General features: G+C 38.7%; 2 protein-coding genes across 12 annotated transcripts in view; one reads left to right on the plus strand and one right to left on the minus strand.

Annotated features, from left to right (window-relative positions):
- FAM13B (family with sequence similarity 13 member B) overlaps positions 1 to 20,435 on the plus strand; it is a 114,785-nt gene that overhangs the window by 91,544 nt on the left and 2,806 nt on the right. For 5 of the 8 annotated variants that reach the window (XM_055286127.2, XM_055286126.2, XM_055286125.2 and 2 more), the window contains 12 exons: positions 703 to 751; positions 1,154 to 1,301; positions 4,394 to 4,459; positions 6,543 to 6,753; positions 7,467 to 7,596; positions 8,223 to 8,304; positions 11,745 to 11,974; positions 14,576 to 14,659; positions 14,890 to 14,985; positions 17,984 to 18,067; positions 18,162 to 18,325; positions 19,156 to 19,257. In XM_055286127.2, the coding sequence (XP_055142102.1) occupies positions 703 to 751; positions 1,154 to 1,301; positions 4,394 to 4,459; positions 6,543 to 6,753; positions 7,467 to 7,596; positions 8,223 to 8,304; positions 11,745 to 11,974; positions 14,576 to 14,659; positions 14,890 to 14,985; positions 17,984 to 18,067; positions 18,162 to 18,325; positions 19,156 to 19,257 (1,446 nt within the window). The remainder of the gene's footprint in view (positions 1 to 702; positions 752 to 1,153; positions 1,302 to 4,393; positions 4,460 to 6,542; positions 6,754 to 7,466; positions 7,597 to 8,222; positions 8,305 to 11,744; positions 11,975 to 14,575; positions 14,660 to 14,889; positions 14,986 to 17,983; positions 18,068 to 18,161; positions 18,326 to 19,155; positions 19,258 to 20,435) is intronic. The other 3 variants (XM_055286129.2, XM_055286128.2, XM_055286130.2) reach the window with 3 other exon arrangements.
- PKD2L2 (polycystin 2 like 2, transient receptor potential cation channel) overlaps positions 18,453 to 20,435 on the minus strand; it is a 50,621-nt gene continuing 48,638 nt past the window's right edge. For 3 of the 4 annotated variants that reach the window (XM_055286135.2, XM_055286132.2, XM_055286138.1), the window contains one exon: positions 18,460 to 18,817. In XM_055286135.2, coding sequence (XP_055142110.1) covers positions 18,674 to 18,817 — 144 coding nt within the window. In that variant the 3' untranslated portion in view covers positions 18,460 to 18,673. Of the gene's footprint in view, positions 18,818 to 20,435 lie in introns of all 4 variants that reach the window. The other variant, XM_055286134.1, reaches the window with a different exon arrangement.

Below are 20,435 nucleotides of genomic sequence, written 5' to 3' on the forward strand. Positions count from 1 at the left end.
TCCCCCGGTAGGAATGTTGATAATCTACTGTATAATAGCAGGTGCTCTCTTAATGGTAAAATAGGTAAAGATCACTTATGACAGCTTGCTATAACACTTGTTCTAAATAAGGGTTAGTTCTTCTGGGGAAATAAAAGGTGGACTGAAATTTTTTAAAATTTCCTTTTAGTATGTTACTGTTATATTTTGAGGAGGGAAAGGTTTAGAAGTAGTAACCTTCTTTGATTGGAAGTAGTATCCTTGTGATAGAATACAGTCAAGTTTAAAGTAAAAGACATGGTGATACCTTTTTAAAAAGTTTTCTTTGAAAGTCTCAAGAATGGAGAGAATAGAGCTGTTTATTTGGTTAAAACATTTATTTTATAAAATCTTTATTATACATTCATTCTTTTGGGTTTCTACTTACTGTGGATTTTAGTTTTCATTTTACAAAGGTTTTTCTTTTTTGCTGTGGTTTGTGGGGTGGATTAGGGATTGTTACTTGATTTTTCTAAACCTGAAGTGATTCTGTGGATCTTTTCGGTATTGTGTGATTTTTCAGTTATAGGGCTCCAAAGAATGGGCATATTTCCAGTTGGCATTTCCTCCTCGCACATTGTAAATGCTAACTGTGTTGTGGAGTAGAGGAATCTAGGTAAGAAATACATAATGATAGTATCCTTTTTATTCTTAATATACTAACAACTTTACTTGTATTTTTAGGGAAGAATATTTGTTATTTGACAGTGATAAATTGTCGCACTTGATTCTGGTAAGAACTATTTTTTTGTCTTAGTCTTTAAAAACTTGCCTAGGTTTAAACTGTTATGTCTGGTCTTTAACGTGGCTTAGCTAGGCTTAAAGATTTAAATATAAATACTCTTATCAAATATTTTACAGTTAAACAGCAACTTAATTTGCCCCTTTTGGTTACAAGAGACTTGGTTATGAAAACACTTTCCTGAATTTGGGATCCAAACTTGTCTTCCAATAAGACATATTGTAAAACTGCATGTTTATATTTGAAAATAGTTTGCACAGTGGGAGTAGGACAGTTGGCTGTATAGGCACAGGAAACTAATGAAGACTACACTTGGATATGTGCTGGATGTGTTTAAGCTGTGTGTGAAAAGCTTCCGTAGTTGTGAAATGTATTCTTTATTTTAAAATACAGGATTCTAGTAGCAAGATATGTGATTTGAATGCCAACACTGAATCAGAAGTACCAGGAGGTCAGAGTGTTGGTGTTCAAGGGGAAGCAGCATGTGTCAGTATTCCACATTTAGATCTGAAGAATGTTTCTGATGGTGATAAATGGGAAGGTAATTTTACCCACACACATTATTTTCCTGATAATGTTATTTGTAACTGAAATTACCCTAAGCAATGATAAGACTACAGCCCTTTTCTGGATAACCTTATTCATCATGATCTTCTGTTCTCCCTTTCATATAAGATGAACAAGTGGGTGTTTTTAGTGAAACACACTGAGATTTTGGGGCAACATCTCATATGAACTAGAAGTTCTTGTCTGATCCATCAACAGCTTTGAAAATGGATGTTAGAACTGATTTTTTTAAAAAGTCACCCAGCATACGTTTTTGTTAATATTTAAATCAGGTGCTATCTCCCAGTCTTTGAAAGCCCAGTATGTTAAGGCTTAGGGATCTCACCAGTTTAAACAGAGCGCATATAATTACCTTGTCCTTAGAATCATCAGTAGTACTTTTTTGAAAAATGACCTTCAAGGGCACTTCTAAACAAATATTGTACCATATTCCTGTATTTCTGTCTTAGGTTATGAAGGTATGGTGCAGGGGACTCTAAAAATTTGCACAAAGGAGAGAAGTTAAAATTTAACAAGCAAACAACATGGGTATATGCATTTCTCAAAACTCAGCAAATACATAGATTTTTGTGTTTCTTTGTATATAAAGTTCTCTTTTTACTTCAAGAGAATAAAAAACTGTAAACAAATGCTGAGCTTCAGTGGAGGATTTGCATGCTGGAGTGTTTATGGGGAAATTTACTATACCTGCAATTTACTCTGAAATCCGTGAAAAAAATAAGATGGTTAATGGGATGGATAAATGTTATAAAGCAAGTATAGTAGAATGTTAGTGGTAGATTGTGATTGGTATATGGATATTCAGTGTAAAGTTCTTTCAATTTTGCTATGTATTTGTAAACTTTCAAATGTTGAGTGAGGGTGGGAAACAAGCAATAAATTTGGATCTAGGAGTTTTTCTGGATTATACACTTTGGTAAAGAGACAATGAGATAACTCAATTTCAAGCAGAGATACATATTCATTCACTTGGATGAAAATCCTTGGGTTGTCTCACCTTTGGCAAGTATCTGTTGACATACGCTGGCAATAACAGGAATTCTAATGCCAGTGCCATGGACTCCTTTTGGCACTGTAAGTGTACTCACCTGATCGCAAATGGGGTGTGTGTGGGTCTTGTTTTTTTTTTTTTTTTTTTTTTTTTTTTAAGGTTTGGGCATTTTTTTTTTAAAGAGCCCCAACCAAGTCATTGTCTGTGCCAATTTTTATTGCCGTCTCCTCCCCATCCTCGTTTTTATATAGGTCTAGATGTTTGGCATGCCCAGTGGCATATTATCTGTTTTAACTTAGACTAAATTAGGAAGTTATCTTTCATTTGCTTTGTTCTGGGTTATTCAGGACATCTGGAATTTATGAAGATGCTTCCCAGCGTTGGGGGATATGTTAGCATACTGGTGGCAGTTGAAGATTAAATGTTCTTTTTTGTTATTTATTGTGGCTGAAATAAAAGGAATGGTGGTCGACAGAGCATCCCTTGGAGCATTGCTAGGAAATGAGTCTTCAAAAGAAGCAGCTGGGATTCTGATAAAGCACTTTTGTTTCTTCCTATTAGAAGATGCAGATAAATAGTTCTTTATGATCTTTGGCCTGGGAGTCCTGATTAAATTTTAAACATAGAAGAACAATTGTTTTTCATTGTCTGAAGAGAATAGACCTTCTCTGTCTAGCGTCAGCATTCTTGAGTCTCCCTGAAAGAGAACCTGATACTGGACTGTCTTTTTTTTCCATGTCAGAATCCAGCACCTATACCTTGGTATAGATAAAGGAGGTAACCTGTAGGCTGCTGATGCCTGATTTTCAGTGCCTGAGCTGCCCTGATTCAACAGCCTAAACAAGTCTATGTAGGTCCCCTACTTGTTCTTCCAGAAATAGGGGTCTGTGACTTTCAGAAAGCCAACGGTTACAGATACCTGAGTGAACTTCCCAGCCATGAACTGTGCATGTGCTTTGTAGGGTGGCTGTTTGTAGACCATGTTGTTTCTTCTAACTTTGTCACTAATGCGAACATTGATTGATTTTCCACAATTAGGAGTTAGGATATTCTTCTATTTTTTCTTTTTTTTTTTTTTTGATACGGAGTTTTGCTCTTGTTGCCCTGGCTGGAGTGCAGTGGGGCGATCTCAGCTCACCGCAACCTCCGCCTCCCAGGTTCAAGCAATTCTCCTGCCTCAGCCTCCTGAGTAGCTGGGATTACAGACATGTGCCACCACGCCCGGCTAATTTTGTATTTTAGTGGAGACGGAGTTTCTGTGTGTTGGTCAGGCTGGTCTCAAACTCCCGGCCTCAGGTGATCCGCCCGCCTTGGCCTCCCAAAGTGCTGAGATTACAGGCATGAGCCACCATGCCCGGCCAGGAGTTAGGATATTCTAAATGAAAAAGTCCTATTTATTTAAGAGACCAACTTACTTTAGACCCTGGATACCTTGGAATCAGACATGCTTTGTTTGATGTGACTCTTTCTAGAGAAGTGGGATGACTCCAAATAGAGCCCTATGTCACTATTCCTAAGTATATAGTTTTTGTCTTGTTTTTTCCTCAAAGGATAAGAAAAATAGCAGAATGCAGTAGTAGTTAGCAAGCAGGTAGCACATGACTGTCACCAGTATGAATTTGTAGCAGCTGTTCGCAAAGTTTTGACTTTTAATGGAAATGGATACCATCTTCAGATTCTCTCCTGCTAACTCTGGAATGAAATGCAGTAGGATTTTTTCAAAGAGCAAACTAAGGGAGATTTTTTTCTTTAAAATCATTTATACTGAAAAGCGTCAAACAGTACCTGCTTAAGAATTTCCATTTCTTCAGTTTTATGTTTGAGTTTTAATAAAATAGCACTACTTTGAGTTTTTTCACCCCTTTTTTGCCTTGCTTGCTGAAATGGAAATGTTGTTTGTGTTTGTTAAAATCTAGTTAGTAGTAATTTCTTTTAATAAAGTTTTTGAACAGAATGCCTAACTGGTTTTAGGGAAATGTTTTTGGTATCTTTGGCTTTGTGTTATGTGTATGGTTTGTTCTGACTGTGCTGTGTGTTCACTTTAGTATTTTTTGCCATTTTTTCCATTTTATTAGCGTCATGCCCTATCACTTTTCCCCTCATTGATTTCAAAACAATGCATCTGCAGAGAGATGGGGAGGGTAAGTATGGTTCACCATAGTTTAGTTTTTTTGCCTTTTTATGGTTCACTTTGTTTGTCTTTTTATTAAGCCCTTCTCCTGCTGTCCCCATATCTTAGGAAAACTGTTCTGGGTTCAAAGACCCCAGAAAAAATTGCTGTTACTTTTGTCTTTTCTTAAAATAGGATATTTCACATAAAATGTTTACTACCAGTTACTTAATTTGCTGGGACACAGGTACAAGGGTTGCTTTGAAAATCACTTTATTGTTGGGTTTATTGTGGGATTGCACGCTTTGTACCCAATTTTTAATTCTCAGATTGATCTGGGCTTCAAAAACAAACTAAATTATGTTCTTATTATTTTGAAAGGAAAGGTAATGCTTTAAATTGCTAATGCATAAAGTTAAACTAAATTACCAAAGCAGCGATCTTAGCTATTGTGTGAAGAAAAAGAAAACACTCTTGAATTTTGACACTTTCAAGCCCTCTTTGCATTCATTTTCGCTATTGCTAATAGCCAATAGCATCAAAATTTTTAAGTGTAGTTACTTAAAAAGCTGCCAGGTGTGGTGGCTCACGCTTGTAATCCTAGCACTTTGGGAGGCCGAGGCAGGCGGATCACTTGAGGTCAGGAGTTCGTAACCAGCCTGCCCAACATGGTGAAACCCCATCTCAACTAAAAATACAAATATTAGCCAAACTGGTAGCAGGCGCCTGTAACACCAGCTCCTTGGGAGGCTGAGGCAGGAGAATTGCTTGACCCCAGGAGGCAGAGGTTGCAGTGAGTCAAGATCGTGCCACTGCACTCCAGTCTGGGTAACAGAGCGAGACTCCATCTCTAAAAAAATAAAAAAATAAAAAAGCTAATGTGTAGATGGGAATTTTTTCTTTCTCTCCTGTGCTTAATTTTGTATTTGGGATATATTTGTGGATTGTGTGTATGATTTGTATGTGTTCTATATGTAATCAAACATTATATTTGCAAAGACATCAAATGTATTAACATAGCTTTCATTTGAGGGCATACAGGATAACTGCAGTAAAGTAAATGTGCTTAAGAAGGCCTAGTGCTATTAAATTTTGTCTTAGTAACACTGTTGGGTGTTATTAAAATATATATTATGCATAGGAATCCTGTAACAGAAGATAAACATCACAGTTTAATGTTAGAGGCCAGGTGCTGTCAGGTGAGTTAGGTCCTCCTTTGGGAATATTAGAATTCTTCTAAAGTCAGAGAACTCCATTTGGTGAGTGTTCCGTGTAATATGGGGAACAGCTCCCACTTTTTCTTAATATAGCTATTTGACAGTGAGGGACAGGTCATATACCTGGCATCATTTGGCTTTTAAGTTAAATTTCTAAGAAAGAACTGTTCAGTTCTTGCTGTTTCTAGTTTTCCCCTACTTGAAAACTAACATTTGTAAATAAAACATCTTTAGAAAAGTTCAGAATTATATTAAATAACATCTTTAGAATTAAATTGAGTTTTAAAGAGCTTGACAATGTCCTTTCTTGCTTTGCCACTGGGTTCAGAAATTTAAATTTATATGGAAATAGAACTCTGGGCTGGGCACAGTGGCTCATGCCTGTAATACCTGCACACTGGGAGGCTGAGTTGAGAGGATCACTTGAGCTTAGCAGTTCAAGACCAGCCTGGTCAACATAGTGAGACCTCATCTCTACCAACAACAAAAAAAAGAAAATTAGTCGGGCGTAGTGGCAAGCGCCTGTAGTCCCAGCTACTCAGGAGGCTGAGGTGGGAGGATTGCTTGAGCCTAGAAGGTCGAGGCTGCAGTGAGCCACCATCATGACAATGAATTCCAGAGCCTGGGCAGCAGAGCGAGACCTTATCTCAAAAAAAAAAAAAAAAAAAAAAGAACTCTGGGCTAAAAATTGAAGCTTGAATAATTTTAAACTATAGTAGGCTTTATGAAGATTATGTATATATACACACACACATATATGTATGTGTGTGCGTATGTGTGTATGTATATATGAACCACTACATAATGATATAAGGAACACATAGCTGATATTTTGTGACTTTTTTCCCACGTGGAATCAGGAGACCCATGGTACTATTCTTTGTGTTTGTTTTATAGAGCCATTTCCTGCTTTTAAGTCTTGGCAGGAGGACTCTGAGTCTGGAGAAGCTCAGCTGTCTCCACAAGCTGGCAGAATGAATCATCACCCCTTGGAAGAGGACTGTCCTCCAGTATTATCACACCGCAGTTTAGATTTTGGGCAAAGCCAGCGTTTCCTACATGATCCAGAAAAGTTGGATTCCTCATCTAAAGCACTGTCTTTTACTAGGTATATGATTTTTATGTACTTACAAGAGGCAATTCCTATTATGTACCCAAGTCTTGGAGATTTAGTCTTCCAGCCTGAGCTTCAATAGTGAAACTCCATCTCAAAAAAAAAAAAAAAAAAAAAAAAAAAAAGAGAGAGATTGAGTCTTCTAGACATAGAATTCAGAGCTTTCTCCCTGATTTTACAGAGCACATTTTTGTAAGTTTTTTTTTTTTTTTTTTTTTGACCCTGCTGAGTTCAATGAGGTGTAGCGTTTGAAGTTTGCTCTCAAATAGACATTTTCTCATGGTGTATTATTCATTTATTTATGTATTCATCGCTGAAATACAGAGCTCTGTAAAGGAAGTAGCAAGTGGTGCTGAGCAGTTCCTAATCTTTTTTTATCAAAGCTTTGAATGGATCTGAATGTCAAAAACTTTGTTATGCAGTTTGAACAGTTATAAGAGCTCTAAGCTGCTAGGCATCTTTGTTTCTTTGCTACCTTTGTCCAAACCAGTTTTAAATGATTCCAACTGTTTTCATCACCACTTGTATTAGCTAAATTTGTGGTCTGTAACATTACAGTGTTTCTTTATACTACCTGTCCTTTAGTGTTAGGGACTTATTTTTACCTTTAAGATTTACTTATTGCCAATAGTGTCATGTCAGGGCAATAAGAGATACAGTGTTGGTAGTTGAAAATATAACAGTGTTGGCCTTTTGTTTTAATTCAGAATTCGAAGATCATCCTTTAGTTCAAAAGATGAAAAGAGAGAGGACAGAACACCTTATCAGCTGGTCAAGAAACTTCAGAAGAAAATCAGACAATTTGAGGAACAGTTTGAAAGGGAAAGAAACAGCAAGGTAGGTTTGTAGCATTCCCCAGAGTGAGCTTAATCTAATATTAGAACTGAGAGGAGAGTTTTTCAAGAGCATTAGTTTAGATCTGTGTGAGAAAGGTAACAAATCTGAGATACCCAGAGGAACAGTGATCATGTAGATCTGAGATTATATAACTCCTTGGTCTCCTGACTTCCGGGCCAGTATTTTTGCCATTTGCACCGTGGCATCTTTATATTTTCATTGGCAAAGCAGCTTTTAGAATTTTTAAAGCAAATACTTTACATTGACAAATCATGTTACTGCTATTTCTGCTGTATCAAAAACCACAAGTACCAAGTGGGGAGGAGAGGGAGTTTGTGAGGGATGGAGTGGAGGAGGGGAAAGAGAGTTTTAATAGTTAGAACATGTGAAGTGGAAAGAGTCCTGTACTTGGAGTCAGAAGACCCATATTCAAATCTGGCTTCTGCCAGTTACTAGACCTTACCTTGGGAGAACTTGACTTAATATCCTGCCCTATCTAATTAAAATAAGATGAAATGAGAATTGAGTAGTCTTTGCTGTGGGAATTGTAAAATACTATTTGGACATAAATTAACATAGCTATTGCTTATCACAAGTGTCAATGATTCTGCTCCATAATTTTTCAGCCCTCCTACAGTGATATTGCTGCCAATCCAAAGGTATTAAAATGGATGACAGAGCTTACAAAACTGCGGAAGCAAATTAAAGGTATATTATGTGCCATTTTGTAATATATTTGCATTTAAAAAATTTTTTTATATTAATGTCTGAGAATTACAAATACAACTTTTGATAATTTTAAATCTTGGGCACTGTTTGACAAAAATAAAAGTTACCTTTTTTTTGTTTTATTAGGGTCAAAATTGCATACTGTAGTACTGTGTTATAGTACAGTACTGTAGTTCTGTATTGTATTTTAAATGTCTTTTTTGTGTTTTTATTAGTAATATCTTTTTGAAAGATACCTGAGATTGTATATTCATAAGTGAACTGATGTTATAAAGTTTATCTGAAATATATTTCAAATATTAAGCAGCTTTGAGTTTTGTTGGATATTAAGATTTTTTGGTAGGTATTTTCATCTAAGACTAAGAATGTCTACACAGTGACTCGTTTATACCACAAAGACTAAATTGTAACTCTTGAATGATAAACTAGGCATTGCATTTCTGGGTGTCAAACCAGTATAGTAATTGTTGAAGTATATTTACTTTGTGGATGTTTAGTGAGTATGTGTTTTAATAATTATTACTTTAAAAATTATGCAAAATAGGGGTTTATTATCTGGAGCATCACTTTGGTTTATTCATTTAAATTTACTCAATAAAGTTTTTATTTTTATTTTTATTTCTAATTTTTTTGAGACAGAGTCTCACTCTGTTGCCCAGGCTGGAGTTCAGTGATGCCATCTCAGCTCACTGCAACCTCTGCCTCCTGGGTTCAAGTGATTCTTGTGCCTTAGCCTCCCGAGTAGCTGGGATTACAGGTGCATGCCACCAAGCCCGGCTAATTTCTGTAATTTTAGTAGGGATGGGGTTTTGCCATGTTGCCCAGGCTGGTGTCAAACTCTTCGGCTCAAGCGATCTACCTGCCTCAGCCTCCGAAAGTGCTGTGATTATAGATGTGAGCCACCACACCTGGCCTATAAAAATAAAAATATATATATTTTTTATTTTTTTGAGACAGAATCTTGCTCTGTCACCGAGGCTGAAGTGTGGTGGCATGGTCATGGCTCACTGCAGCCTTGAACTGGTGGGCTCAAGTGATCCTTCCACCTCAGCCTCAAGAGTAGCTAGGACTACAGACATGCACTGCCACACCCAGGTAATTTTTTAAAATTTTGTATACAGTTGGGGTCTTGCTTTGTGCCTGGATTGGTCTCAAACTTCTGGCCTTAAGCAATTCTCCCACCTTGGTCTTGCAAAGTGTTGGGATTACAAGTATGAGCCACCGCGCCCAGCCCGGTAAAGTGTTTAGTATTTCTGAGGTACTAAATACTTTGTAGACAACTAGGGATATAGCAGTGAACAAGACAGACACAGTCCCTGCCGTCATGGAGTTTATATTCTTGTGGTTAAGATAATGTTTGCCTCTGTCTCTTTTTTTTTTTTTTTTTGAGACAGGGTTTTACTCTGTTGCCCGGGAGTGCAGTGGCACGATCTTAGCTCATTGCAGTTTCCACCTCCCGGGCTGAAGTGATCCTCCCACCTCAGCCTCCCGAGTAGTTGGGATTACAGGCACATGCCACCGTGCCCAGCTAATTTTTTTGTATTCTTAGTAGAGATGGCATTGCACCATGTTGCCCAGGCTGGCCTCAAAACTCCTGGGCTCAAGCCATCTGTCTGCTTTGGCCTCCCACAGTGCTGGGATTACAGGCGTGAGCCACCACACCCGGCCAAGATAATGTCTCTTAACTCTTCTTTAGAGTATCACTGAATTTTCCCCTATACTTCTGTTAAATGTTTCCTTGTTTAATGCCAATTTTCAGTCATCAGTGAAAATTATTACCTTGATTTTATTAGTAGTTGATACCATTAAATTGTCTAGCATTGGCGTCCTAATTTTCCCATTTTCTTTCACTTTTACTGCTCTGTAGTCCATCTGCTGCATGGTAGTCAGAATTATCTTTAAAAAAGTCATGTTAGCCTGGGTCCCAGCTACTCTGGAGGCTGAGGCAGGAGGACCACTTAGGCCCAGGAGGTCAAGGCTGCAGTGAGCCATGTTTGTGCCACTGTACTCCAGCCAGGGTGACAGGGCAAGACCCTGTCTCAAAAAGAAAAATAAATAAAAAGTTCATATTACTGTCTTTTTCAAGCCCTTCTGTGGGCTTCCACCTAGAATAAAGTCAAAACTCCTTACTGTGGTTTTCAAGGCCTTGCACACTCTGCCCTTGGCCGATTTTATCACTTTCATCTCTTCTGTTCCTCAAACTTGCCAAGCTTTAGGACCTTCACGCTGGCTATTGCCTCACTGGGGACAAGGGCCCTTCCACTAAATCCTTTGTGCTAGACGAGCTCCTTATTCCGTATTCTACCAGGATGATACTATTCAGAGAGGTCTTCTTTGTCAATCCTGTCCAATGTAGTTGTTCCTCCACAAATTATACTCCTTTTAGCACTGTGACTCTATCCTGTCTTATTTATAGATAGTAGCATTCTTTAAAGTTATTTTACTAATCTGAGTATTTGGTTATTGTTTTCCTTCCCTGAATATATGCTCCACGAGAACAGGAACCATGTCTGTTTTGTTTTCTTCTGTATCTCCCATGCCCATCAGAGCATTTTATTCAATAATAGGCTCTCTATGGATATAAAACTAATAGCTTGTTCTCTCTTTTTTTGTTGTTGTTTTTGTGTTTTTTTGAGACAGGGTCTGACTCTGTTGCCCAGGCTGCATTGCAGTGGTGTAATCTCAGTTTACTGCAGCCTGAGCCTCCCAGGCTCAATGTGGTTTTCCCACCCCAGCCTCCCAAGTAGCTGGGACTTACAGGCATGTGCCACAGTGCTCAGCTATTTTTTTATTTTTTTTTTTTGAGACAGAGTCTCACTCTCTCACCCAGGCTGGAGTGCATTGGCATGATGTTGGCTCACTGCAACCTCCGCCTTCTGGGTTCAAGTGATTCTCCTGCCTCAGCCTCCTGAGTAGCTGGGATTACAGGTGTGTGCCACCAGGTACAGGCACATGCCACCACACCTGGCTAACTTTTGTATTTTTATTAGAGACAGGGTTTTGCCATGTGGACCAGGCTGGTCTCAAACTCCTGACCTCAAGTGATCCGCCCACCTTGGCATCCCAAAGTGCTGGGATTACAGGCGTGAGCCACCACACCCGGCCTCAGCTAATTTAAAAAATTTTTTGTAGAGATGGGGTCTCACTCTGTTGTCCAGGCTAGTCTCACACTCCTGGGCTCGAGCAGTCCTTCTGCTTCAACCTCTCAAAAGTTCTGGGATTACAGGTGTGAGCCACCACGCCCAGCCTAGAATAGCTGTCTTGCTGTTTTTTGCTTCTTAAATGTTTTATTTGGCTTTGAAATATCTAAGTCTGTGTGCTGTTAATGTATACTTTCTTGTTGTGTATCTTGCTTATTCTTTGACCCGGTCAAAGCTAAAACCAATGATTATTGATCTGTCCTTATTTCTGACGTGTAGATGCAAAACACAAAAATTCTGATGGAGAATTTGTACCTCAGACACGTCCACGTAGTAACACACTTCCAAAAAGCTTTGGCTCTTCTCTAGACCATGAAGACGAAGAGAATGAAGATGAACCCAAGGTCATTCAGAAGGAGAAGAAACCATCTAAAGAAGCAACCCTTGAACTTATTCTTAAAAGACTGAAAGAAAAACGTATTGAGAGGTGTCTTCCAGAAGATATCAAGGTAATCTTGAGCTATGATTTTTGCCCAGATTGGCCTTTAGAATTCCTGAAACAAAATAATTACTATAGCAGGATAGAGATGTCTAGATAGTCTGATTTTCCTGAATCTGCTCCCCATCTTTGCAGATTCAGAAACGTGCTTTACTCAGCATAACAGAAGTGCCAAATACTTCAAGAATTGAATCATAATAAAACTGAAAAAACTAGAATGCTGATGAGTTCATTTATGTTGGAGGCAGTTGGCAAGATGAGTGTATAAAGAGCACGAAACAGGTAGCTCATGCCTCTAATTCCAGCAATTTCAGAGGTCAAGGCAGGAGGATTGCCTGAGCCCAGGAGTTCGAGACCAGCCTGAGCAACAAAGTGAGACCCTGTCTCTACAAATAAAATTTAAAAATTAGCTGGATGTGGTAGTATGCACCTGTAGTTCCAGTTACTTGGAAGGCTGAGGTAGGAGGATCAGTGGAGCCTGGGAGATTAGGACTGCTGAGCTGTGCCTCCAGCCTGGATGACAGAGTGAGAAAATAAGTAAATAAATAAATAAAGCATGAAACAGACCTACATACATTAGCTTGAATCCTGTCCTTGTGACTCAATAGCTGTATGTATTGAGCTCCTAGCTTATGCCCCACATTGGCTGGTTATATTTTATGCATTATGCCATTCAGCCCCTTCAACAATCCTGTAATGTATATGGACGTGATTATGTCCATTAATACTAACTTGATATGGTTGTTACAAGGATTAAATGAATTTTTTTTTGAAGAGCCATTATTCTTCCCCAGTAAGGCCTGTGCCTAGGGCAGTCCTGATCAAAGCATTTGGCAACCTTATCTTATATTGGATGAGATTTGCTTGGAGAATGGAGAGAGTAGATGGTCTCAGGTGAACTTTTATCTAGGTAATAGTCCTGATGTGGAACTCTTATCTTGACAACAGGGTATACCTCTCTCATGATCCAAATATTGGAGTCTTTCTTTCCCTTGAACAAAGCTGAATTAGTCATTCTCATCCCTTCTCCCCTTAACTTTTCTTTTGCTTAAGAAAAAAATTTCTTTTGGCCAGGCATGGTGGCTCATGCCTGTAATCCCAGCACTTTGGGAGGCTGAGGTGGGTTGATCACCTGAGGCCAGGAGTTCGAGACCAGCCTGGCCAACATGATGAAACCCCATCTGTACTAAAAATACACAAAGAAATCAGCCGGTTGTGGTGGCACGTGCCCGTAATCCAGCTATTCCAGAGGCTGAAGCAGAAGAATTGCTTAAACCTGGGAGATGGAGGTTGTGGTGAGCCAGGATTGTGCCACTGCACTTAAGCCTGGGCAACAGAGCGAGACCTCGTCTCAAAAAAAAGAAATTTTTTCTGTAGAAAAATTTTTTTGGTAGAAATCTTGTCTCACTATGTTGCCCAGGCTGGTCTCGAACTCATGGCCTTAATTGCTGTGATTATAGGTGTGAACCATAGCACCAAGCCCTTTCTTTTAGTTTTAAGTTTTATGTTAGAATAAATATTCCCCCACCCCCCACCCCACAACTTTATGCAAATATATTATCCTTGGTTTAAGACTGATTCAAGCTTGAGGTTGAAATCACAGTATTTGACAGACTACACTCAGCTATCCTCTACTAGATGTATATAATCTAAAGTTATATTTGTTATAGCAGGATGTTATCCAGTGAATTTTAATCTTCAGTTTTACTCATGAGAGACCACGGTAGTAGTATTAAGGAGTCCTGGGAATAAGTAGAGAGATTATTTGGTCTAGTGTTAAAGGGTATTCTGTGGAACACAAATTCAGGTGCTAATAGTTGATGCTATAGAACGAAGGGGACAAATTTGTTTTAATTAGTAGAGTATGCAAGACTTACCATATTTATTTGTCTATGGAGCTTGTTTGTGGACAAATGAATTTGGGAAGCATTGCTTACTCTACTAATTAGACTACTAAAAGCTGGGAGAAGAGTATTGCAGTATAAAGAATGTGCCAACTCAGATGAAGGGAAAGTAACACAGAAGTATGAGGTCACAGATGGACATTGTTGAGCTTTTTCCAGGATCTTTATACTGCTTCCAGATTTTCTTAATGGTTTAGAATAAATATTATAAAACCTATGTATGTATGCACATGTGCATGCATGCCCACTCATCTTAATGCCAATAAAATGCCAACAACATTAAATGAAATAGCAAGCAGTTATATATATTTACTCTGTACTGGGTAGGCAGTGTTGCAAATACTTTACGTAGAACTCATAAATAGTCCTCATTAGAGCCCTTTAAGGTAGAATGAAGTATTCCCATTTTACAGATGAGGATGTTGAATACAAAGAGGTTAGGTAATTTACCCAAGCCAGTATTCATAATCTATCCAGATAAAATGTAAAGCCATCAAAGGGGTTGGTACCTACTTGGTATAAGAGCAAATTGTACAGGAGACTGAAAATTTTGCCTGCAAATCTGCAAGCAAAGGCCTAGGCTAGACTGTTGTTGGTCTGCGCTTTCTACCTAATTATTTACATTGTGGGAGTGAGGAGAATATTAATGCTGCCAGTGGAGTTTTTATTTTTTTATTTTGTTTTTTTTTGTTGTTGTTTAATTCCAGAAAATGACCAAAGATCATTTGGTAGAAGAGAAAGCTTCTCTTCAGAAAAGTCTTCTTTACTATGAAAGTCAACATGGAAGGCCGGTAATATCTCTCTTGCTAAAAAGATTTGATTTTATGTCTTAAAAAAGAACATGAATCACTTTTGTGGCCTACATTCTTCAGGGCTGTTTTTTGAACATTATTTCCTACAATTGGGGGATTGCCTATGTATTTAATATAAAATTTGAAATTGGGGGATTAAGTCATTGTTTAATGTTTTGGACATTTTAGATTTGTGATGACCAGACAATTTCTTTTTTTTCTTGCTTCAGGTGACCAAGGAAGAAAGGCACATTGTTAAACCTCTCTATGATAGATACAGGCTTGTAAAACAAATGCTGACAAGAGCTAGCATCACTCCTGTCCTTGTAAGTAAAATAAGCAATAATTCTCTAGTTCATTTTATCAAGATGTACGCTTCCCCAAAAAAATTATTATTGTGATATATTGGAGAAATACACAGCCAAGACAGAAATAATTGTCATTGTAAGGTGAGATTACTGATTTTAAAATAGGAAACTAATAATGTCTGTTAGTATATCCCAGACACTTTTGTAAGCATTTTTATGTATGCTTATGTCATTAAATCCTGACAAGTAAAATCACAGCAGGTAGAATATGATAGCATCATTTCACAGGTGATGAAACTGAGGCTTAGGCAGTGAGTGATGTGCCTAATCTACTTTGAAGTGACAGAAGCAGAATGGGAAACTCATTCAGACTCCTTGTCTAGTTTCTTTCCATTTAAATTCATGTCGTTGAAAATGCATCAGTTTTGTGGTGGCCATGATGATGTCCTTTTATTTGCATAATGATATAAGCTGACTTGTAAAATAAGTTAATCTTTTTAATGAGAAAAAGTCACTTGAAATAATGCTTATTGTTATTTGTGTGCATTTTTAAAGAAAAATGAAAACTTTAGTATTTAAATGCATATTAAGTGCTGTCTCCAAATTAACCTTTAGATAGTATGACTGTAGATAGATTGGTCTTGGGTTCAAATAGAAAACAGCATGTAGCCCATTTTACATTATTTCCTATGAATTAACTCACTGAACCTTCTGGTTTGCTGTGGCTTTCAGGCTATTTTTATGTAGATAGCTACTTGCATGGCGGCTTCCTTTAGGTGATGACTGCCTGGTGACTTTTTTTTTTTTTTCCCTAACTTTTATTTTAGATTCAAGGGGTATATGTGCAGTTTTACTACCTTGGTGTATTGCTTGATGCTGAGGTTTGGGGTACAAATAATCCTGTCACCTAGGTACTGAGCATAGTGTACAACAGTTTTTTGTTTGTTTGTTTGTTTGTTTTGAGACGGAGTCTCGCTCTGTCGCCCAGGCTGGAGTGCAGTGGCGCAATCTCGGCTCACTGCAAGCTCCGCCTCCCGGGTTCACGCCATTCTCCTGCCTCAGCCTCTCCGAGTAGCTGGGACTACAGGCGCCCGCCACCACACCTGGCTAATTTTTTTTGTATTTTTAGTAGAGACGGAGTTTCACCGTGGTTTCAATCTCCTGACCTTGTGATCCGCCCGCCTCGGCCTCCCAAAGTGCTGGGATTACAAGTGTGAGCCACTGCGCCCGGCCGTCTACAACAGTTTTTCATTCCTTGTCCCCCCAGCTCCCTTCCCCCTCTAGTAGTCCACATTGTCTGTTGTTGCCTTTTTTTATGTCCATGAGTACCTGATGTTTAGCTCCCACTTATAGATGAGCATATTCAGTATTTGGTTTGCTGTTCATTTGTTAATTTGCTTAGGATAATGGCCTCCACCTGCATCCATGTTAGCCCAAAGGACATGATTTTGGTTTTTTTTGTTTTTGTTTTTGAGATGGAGTCTTGCTCTGTCGCCCAGGCTGGAGTGCAGTGGTGCAATCTCAGCTCACTGCAACCGCCGCCTCCCGGGTTCAAGCAGTTCTCCACCTCAGCCTCCCAAGTAGCTGGGATTACAGGCACCCACCACCATGCCCAACTAATTTTTTAGTAGAGACAGGGTTTCACCATCTTGGCCAGGCTAGTCTTGAACTCCTGACCTTGTCATCCACCCGCCTCGGCCTTCCAAAGTGCTGGGATTACGGGCATGAGCCACCGTGCCCTGCCGATTTTGTTCTTTTTTATGGCTGTATAATATTTCATGGTGTATATGTACCACATTTTCTTTATCCAATCCACTGTTGATGGGCACCTGATTTCATGACTTTGCTATTGTGAATAGTGCTGTGGATGACCATGTGACTGCATGTGTTGTTTTTGGTAGAATTATTTGTTTTCTTTTGGATATATATACCTAGTGATGGGATTGCTGAGTCGAATGTCAGCAGATGAATGAGTAAATAAGTTATGGTAACCCGTACACTCAAAATACTCTTCAGCCATAAAAAACAATGAAATAATGATAGATGCCACAACGTGGGTGAACCTTGGAAACAAGCTGAATGAGAGAAGCCTGACACAAAGGGGCACATATTATACGATCCCATTTGTATGAAATATTTAGAATAGGCAAGACCATAGAGACAGAATTTAGATTAGTGGTTACCAAGGGCTGGGGGGAGAAGGCAAATGAGTGACAGCTAATGGGCACAGAGTTTCTTCTGAGGTAATGAAACGTTCCGAAATTAGTGGAGATGGTTGCACAAATTCGGTGGTAAATATACTAAAAACCACCAAATTATACATTTTAAAAGGGTGAATTTTATGATATATAATTATATCTTAATAAAGTTACTTTTAAAAAAGAGTATAGAATGGTCCTCAAACCAAAAAAGTTGACACCTATTTTTAAAAAGAAAAGTGCTTCCAATTAAACTATATGTATGTTCTTATCATTTAGAATTTTTTTTTTTTGAGGCAGAGTCTTGGTCTGTTGCCCAGGCTGGAGTGTGGTGGTGCAACTCGGCTCACTGCAACCTCCACCTCCTGGGGTTCAAGTGATCCTCCTGCCTCAGCCTCCTGAGTAGCCGCAACTACAGGCACGTGCCACCACGCCTGGCTAATTTTTTGTATTTTTAGTAGAGGCGGGCTTTCACCGTGTTAGCCAGGATGGTCTCGATCTCCTTACCTGTGATCCGCCTGCCTTGGCCTCCCAAAGTGCTGGGATTACAGGCATTAGCCACCGTGCCTGGCCCATTTAGAATTTTTAAAATATCTGTTGTATGAGCTCTTTTAGACTTTTCTAGACATAAATTATCTTCCTTGTGCATAAATAAAAATATAAGCAAAAATAAATGTAAGCAGTTCCTAAAAAGATTTAAAGCAAATGTTTAAGATTTTGAAAATAAAGTTGAAGATTCATAACATAATGAAGTGAAGCTTCACTGGACACTTTGAATACTTAAAATGTAAAACGATTTATATTATTGATTGTTATAGGGATCTCCATCCACCAAGCGAAGGGGTCAGATGTTACAGCCAATCATAGAAGGAGAAACTGCACATTTTTTTGAAGAAATCAAGGTAATCTTTTAAAGAAATAATTATCTGATCCCTTCCCTGAGGGAAAAGTTCAAAGACAAGGCATGTTTGATTCTCTGTTTGGATATCTTTTTAGGAGGAGGAAGAAGATGGTGTTAATCTGTCCTCTGAGTTAGGTGATATCTTGAAAACTGCAGTACAGGTACAGTCTTCATTAGAAAACTCTGAATCTGATGTTGAAGAAAATCAAGAAAAACTGGCTCTGGATCTCCGATTGTCAAGTTCTCGAGCAGCTTCTATGTATGTATGCTGATTTGTGATTTTAGCCTATTTTTATAATAAAATGTATATGCCAAGAAATTTGATGTTAAATGAGCATTGAGGAATTAATAGGAGATGAATCAAGAATTTATCAAAGGATACATGCTTTTTAAGTGTGATTTGCAAATATTTATTGTCATTCTTATTTTTAAATAAAACATTACTGTGTTTCAAAAAATTAAAAAAAAATCTGGCCAGGCACAGTGGCTCATGCCTATAATCCCAGCACTTTTTGAAGCTGAGGCAGGAGGATCCCTTGAGGCCAGGAGTTCAAGACCAGCCTGGGCAACACAGTGAGACCCAGACTCTATAAAAAATTTTTTGAAATTACCCAGGGGTGGTGGTGTGCACGTGTAGTCCCAGACACTTGGGAGGCTGAGGCAAGAGGATCACTTGATTCTCTGTTTGGAGGGTGTTGAGGCCACTGTGGCACCGCTGTTCCAGCCTGGGCGACAGAGTGAGACTCTGTCTCTAAAAAAGGAAACAAACAAATAAAATCCTACAGTTGATCTATAACAAAGTACAGGAACTAGTTGCAAGTTGATCTTTTTGTTCTATATCCACTTCTTTACCTTTGGATGATATGGTGTATGTCACTGGTTCTGAGCCCTGACTTCACTGGGAAGATTTTAAAGTACTGATGCTTGAGTCCTTCAGCTATTCTGATTTCATTTGTTTGCAGTGGAGCTTAGGCATTGGTAGACCTAAGAGTTCCCCAGCTGCTTTTAATTAGCAGCCAGAAATAGAACCTCTCTTAAGAATATAATGAATCAAGTGTGCCCTTCAGTATTTTACCATTTCAATTCTAGGCCTGAATTATTGGAACAACTTTGGAAAGCCAGAGCTGAAAAAAAGAAACTACGCAAAACATTGCGGGAATTTGAAGAAGCATTTTATCAACAAAATGGAAGGTTTGTTGAGTGTCACAAAATTGAGTCATCTTTCTTCTCTAACTCACAAACTGACCATATGTTGAAATAATGGAATACATGGGATTAGAAATTGTGCATATAGGATGCTAGCACTGAAAAATTTTAAAACATTCCTTTATGCTCTGAGGCCCTGCTTTTAATGGCCAGGAATAGTCACAGCTAGTGTAAACAACATCTGATTAACTATTTTCAGATTGTCCTAGGGAGCCTTGGTTGTATTGCAGTGATTTTATATTCTTCAATTCTACATCCTTACCCTTTTGGGAGTGGTTGTGAAATGAGATACCTCTTATTTTAGAAAGGATCCCATGACAGGAGTGGTATCCTCAACTAGTTTGGATTTTTTGTTTTATACTGAGACCATTGTGTTCATACTGTGTGTTGAGGTTGCCCGTTTCCAAGGTGTGTAACAGTGTGCCAGGCATGTGGCTCCTATAATACAGTATGGCACGTGCCTTTATCTAACTAGGTAATGCACAGTTGACTTGGAAGGGCTCTTTTTAAAAACTAAGAAAAATACATTCCAATTCTGATGGTGGCCAGAAGTTTGGGTTCAGTTATCTCAGGCCTGAGAAACATTTTTCTAAGTAGCTGGGTAATCTTACCAAGCTGATAGCTAATATTACAAATTCTAAAATATCTGTACTTTAATTCCCTTTCTTTATGAGTCTCCTATATAGGTTGGCACATATGGTTAAAAAAAATCTGAGGTGGGCTGGGCGCAGTGGCTCACATCTGTAATACCAGCACTTTGGGAGGCCAAGGCGGGCAGATCACGAGGTCAGGAGATCAAGACCATCCTGGCTAACGCAGTGAAACTCCGTCTCTACCGAAAAATACAAAAAAAATTAGGCAGGTGTGGTGGCGGGCACCTGTAGTTCCAGCTACTCTAGAGGCTGAGGCAGGAGAATGGTGTGAACCCGGGAGGCGGAGCTTGCAGTGAGCTGAGATGTCGTCACTGCACTCCAGCCTGGGTGACAGAGCGGGGCTCTGTCTCAAAATAAATAAATTGAAGTGCAGAAATGCATTTTTTCAAGTGTCTACTGTTTCATTGTATTATTGGAAGAAAATTTTGCTTATAATTAGGATAGTTTGATGCTTTAGCTAGCAATTAAACTGAATTGCATTGGATCATTACTATAAAGTTAGAAAATTAC

The sequence above is a fragment of the Symphalangus syndactylus genome, chromosome 7 (genome assembly GCF_028878055.3).
Source record: "Symphalangus syndactylus isolate Jambi chromosome 7, NHGRI_mSymSyn1-v2.1_pri, whole genome shotgun sequence".
Lineage (NCBI taxonomy): Eukaryota > Metazoa > Chordata > Mammalia > Primates > Hylobatidae > Symphalangus > Symphalangus syndactylus.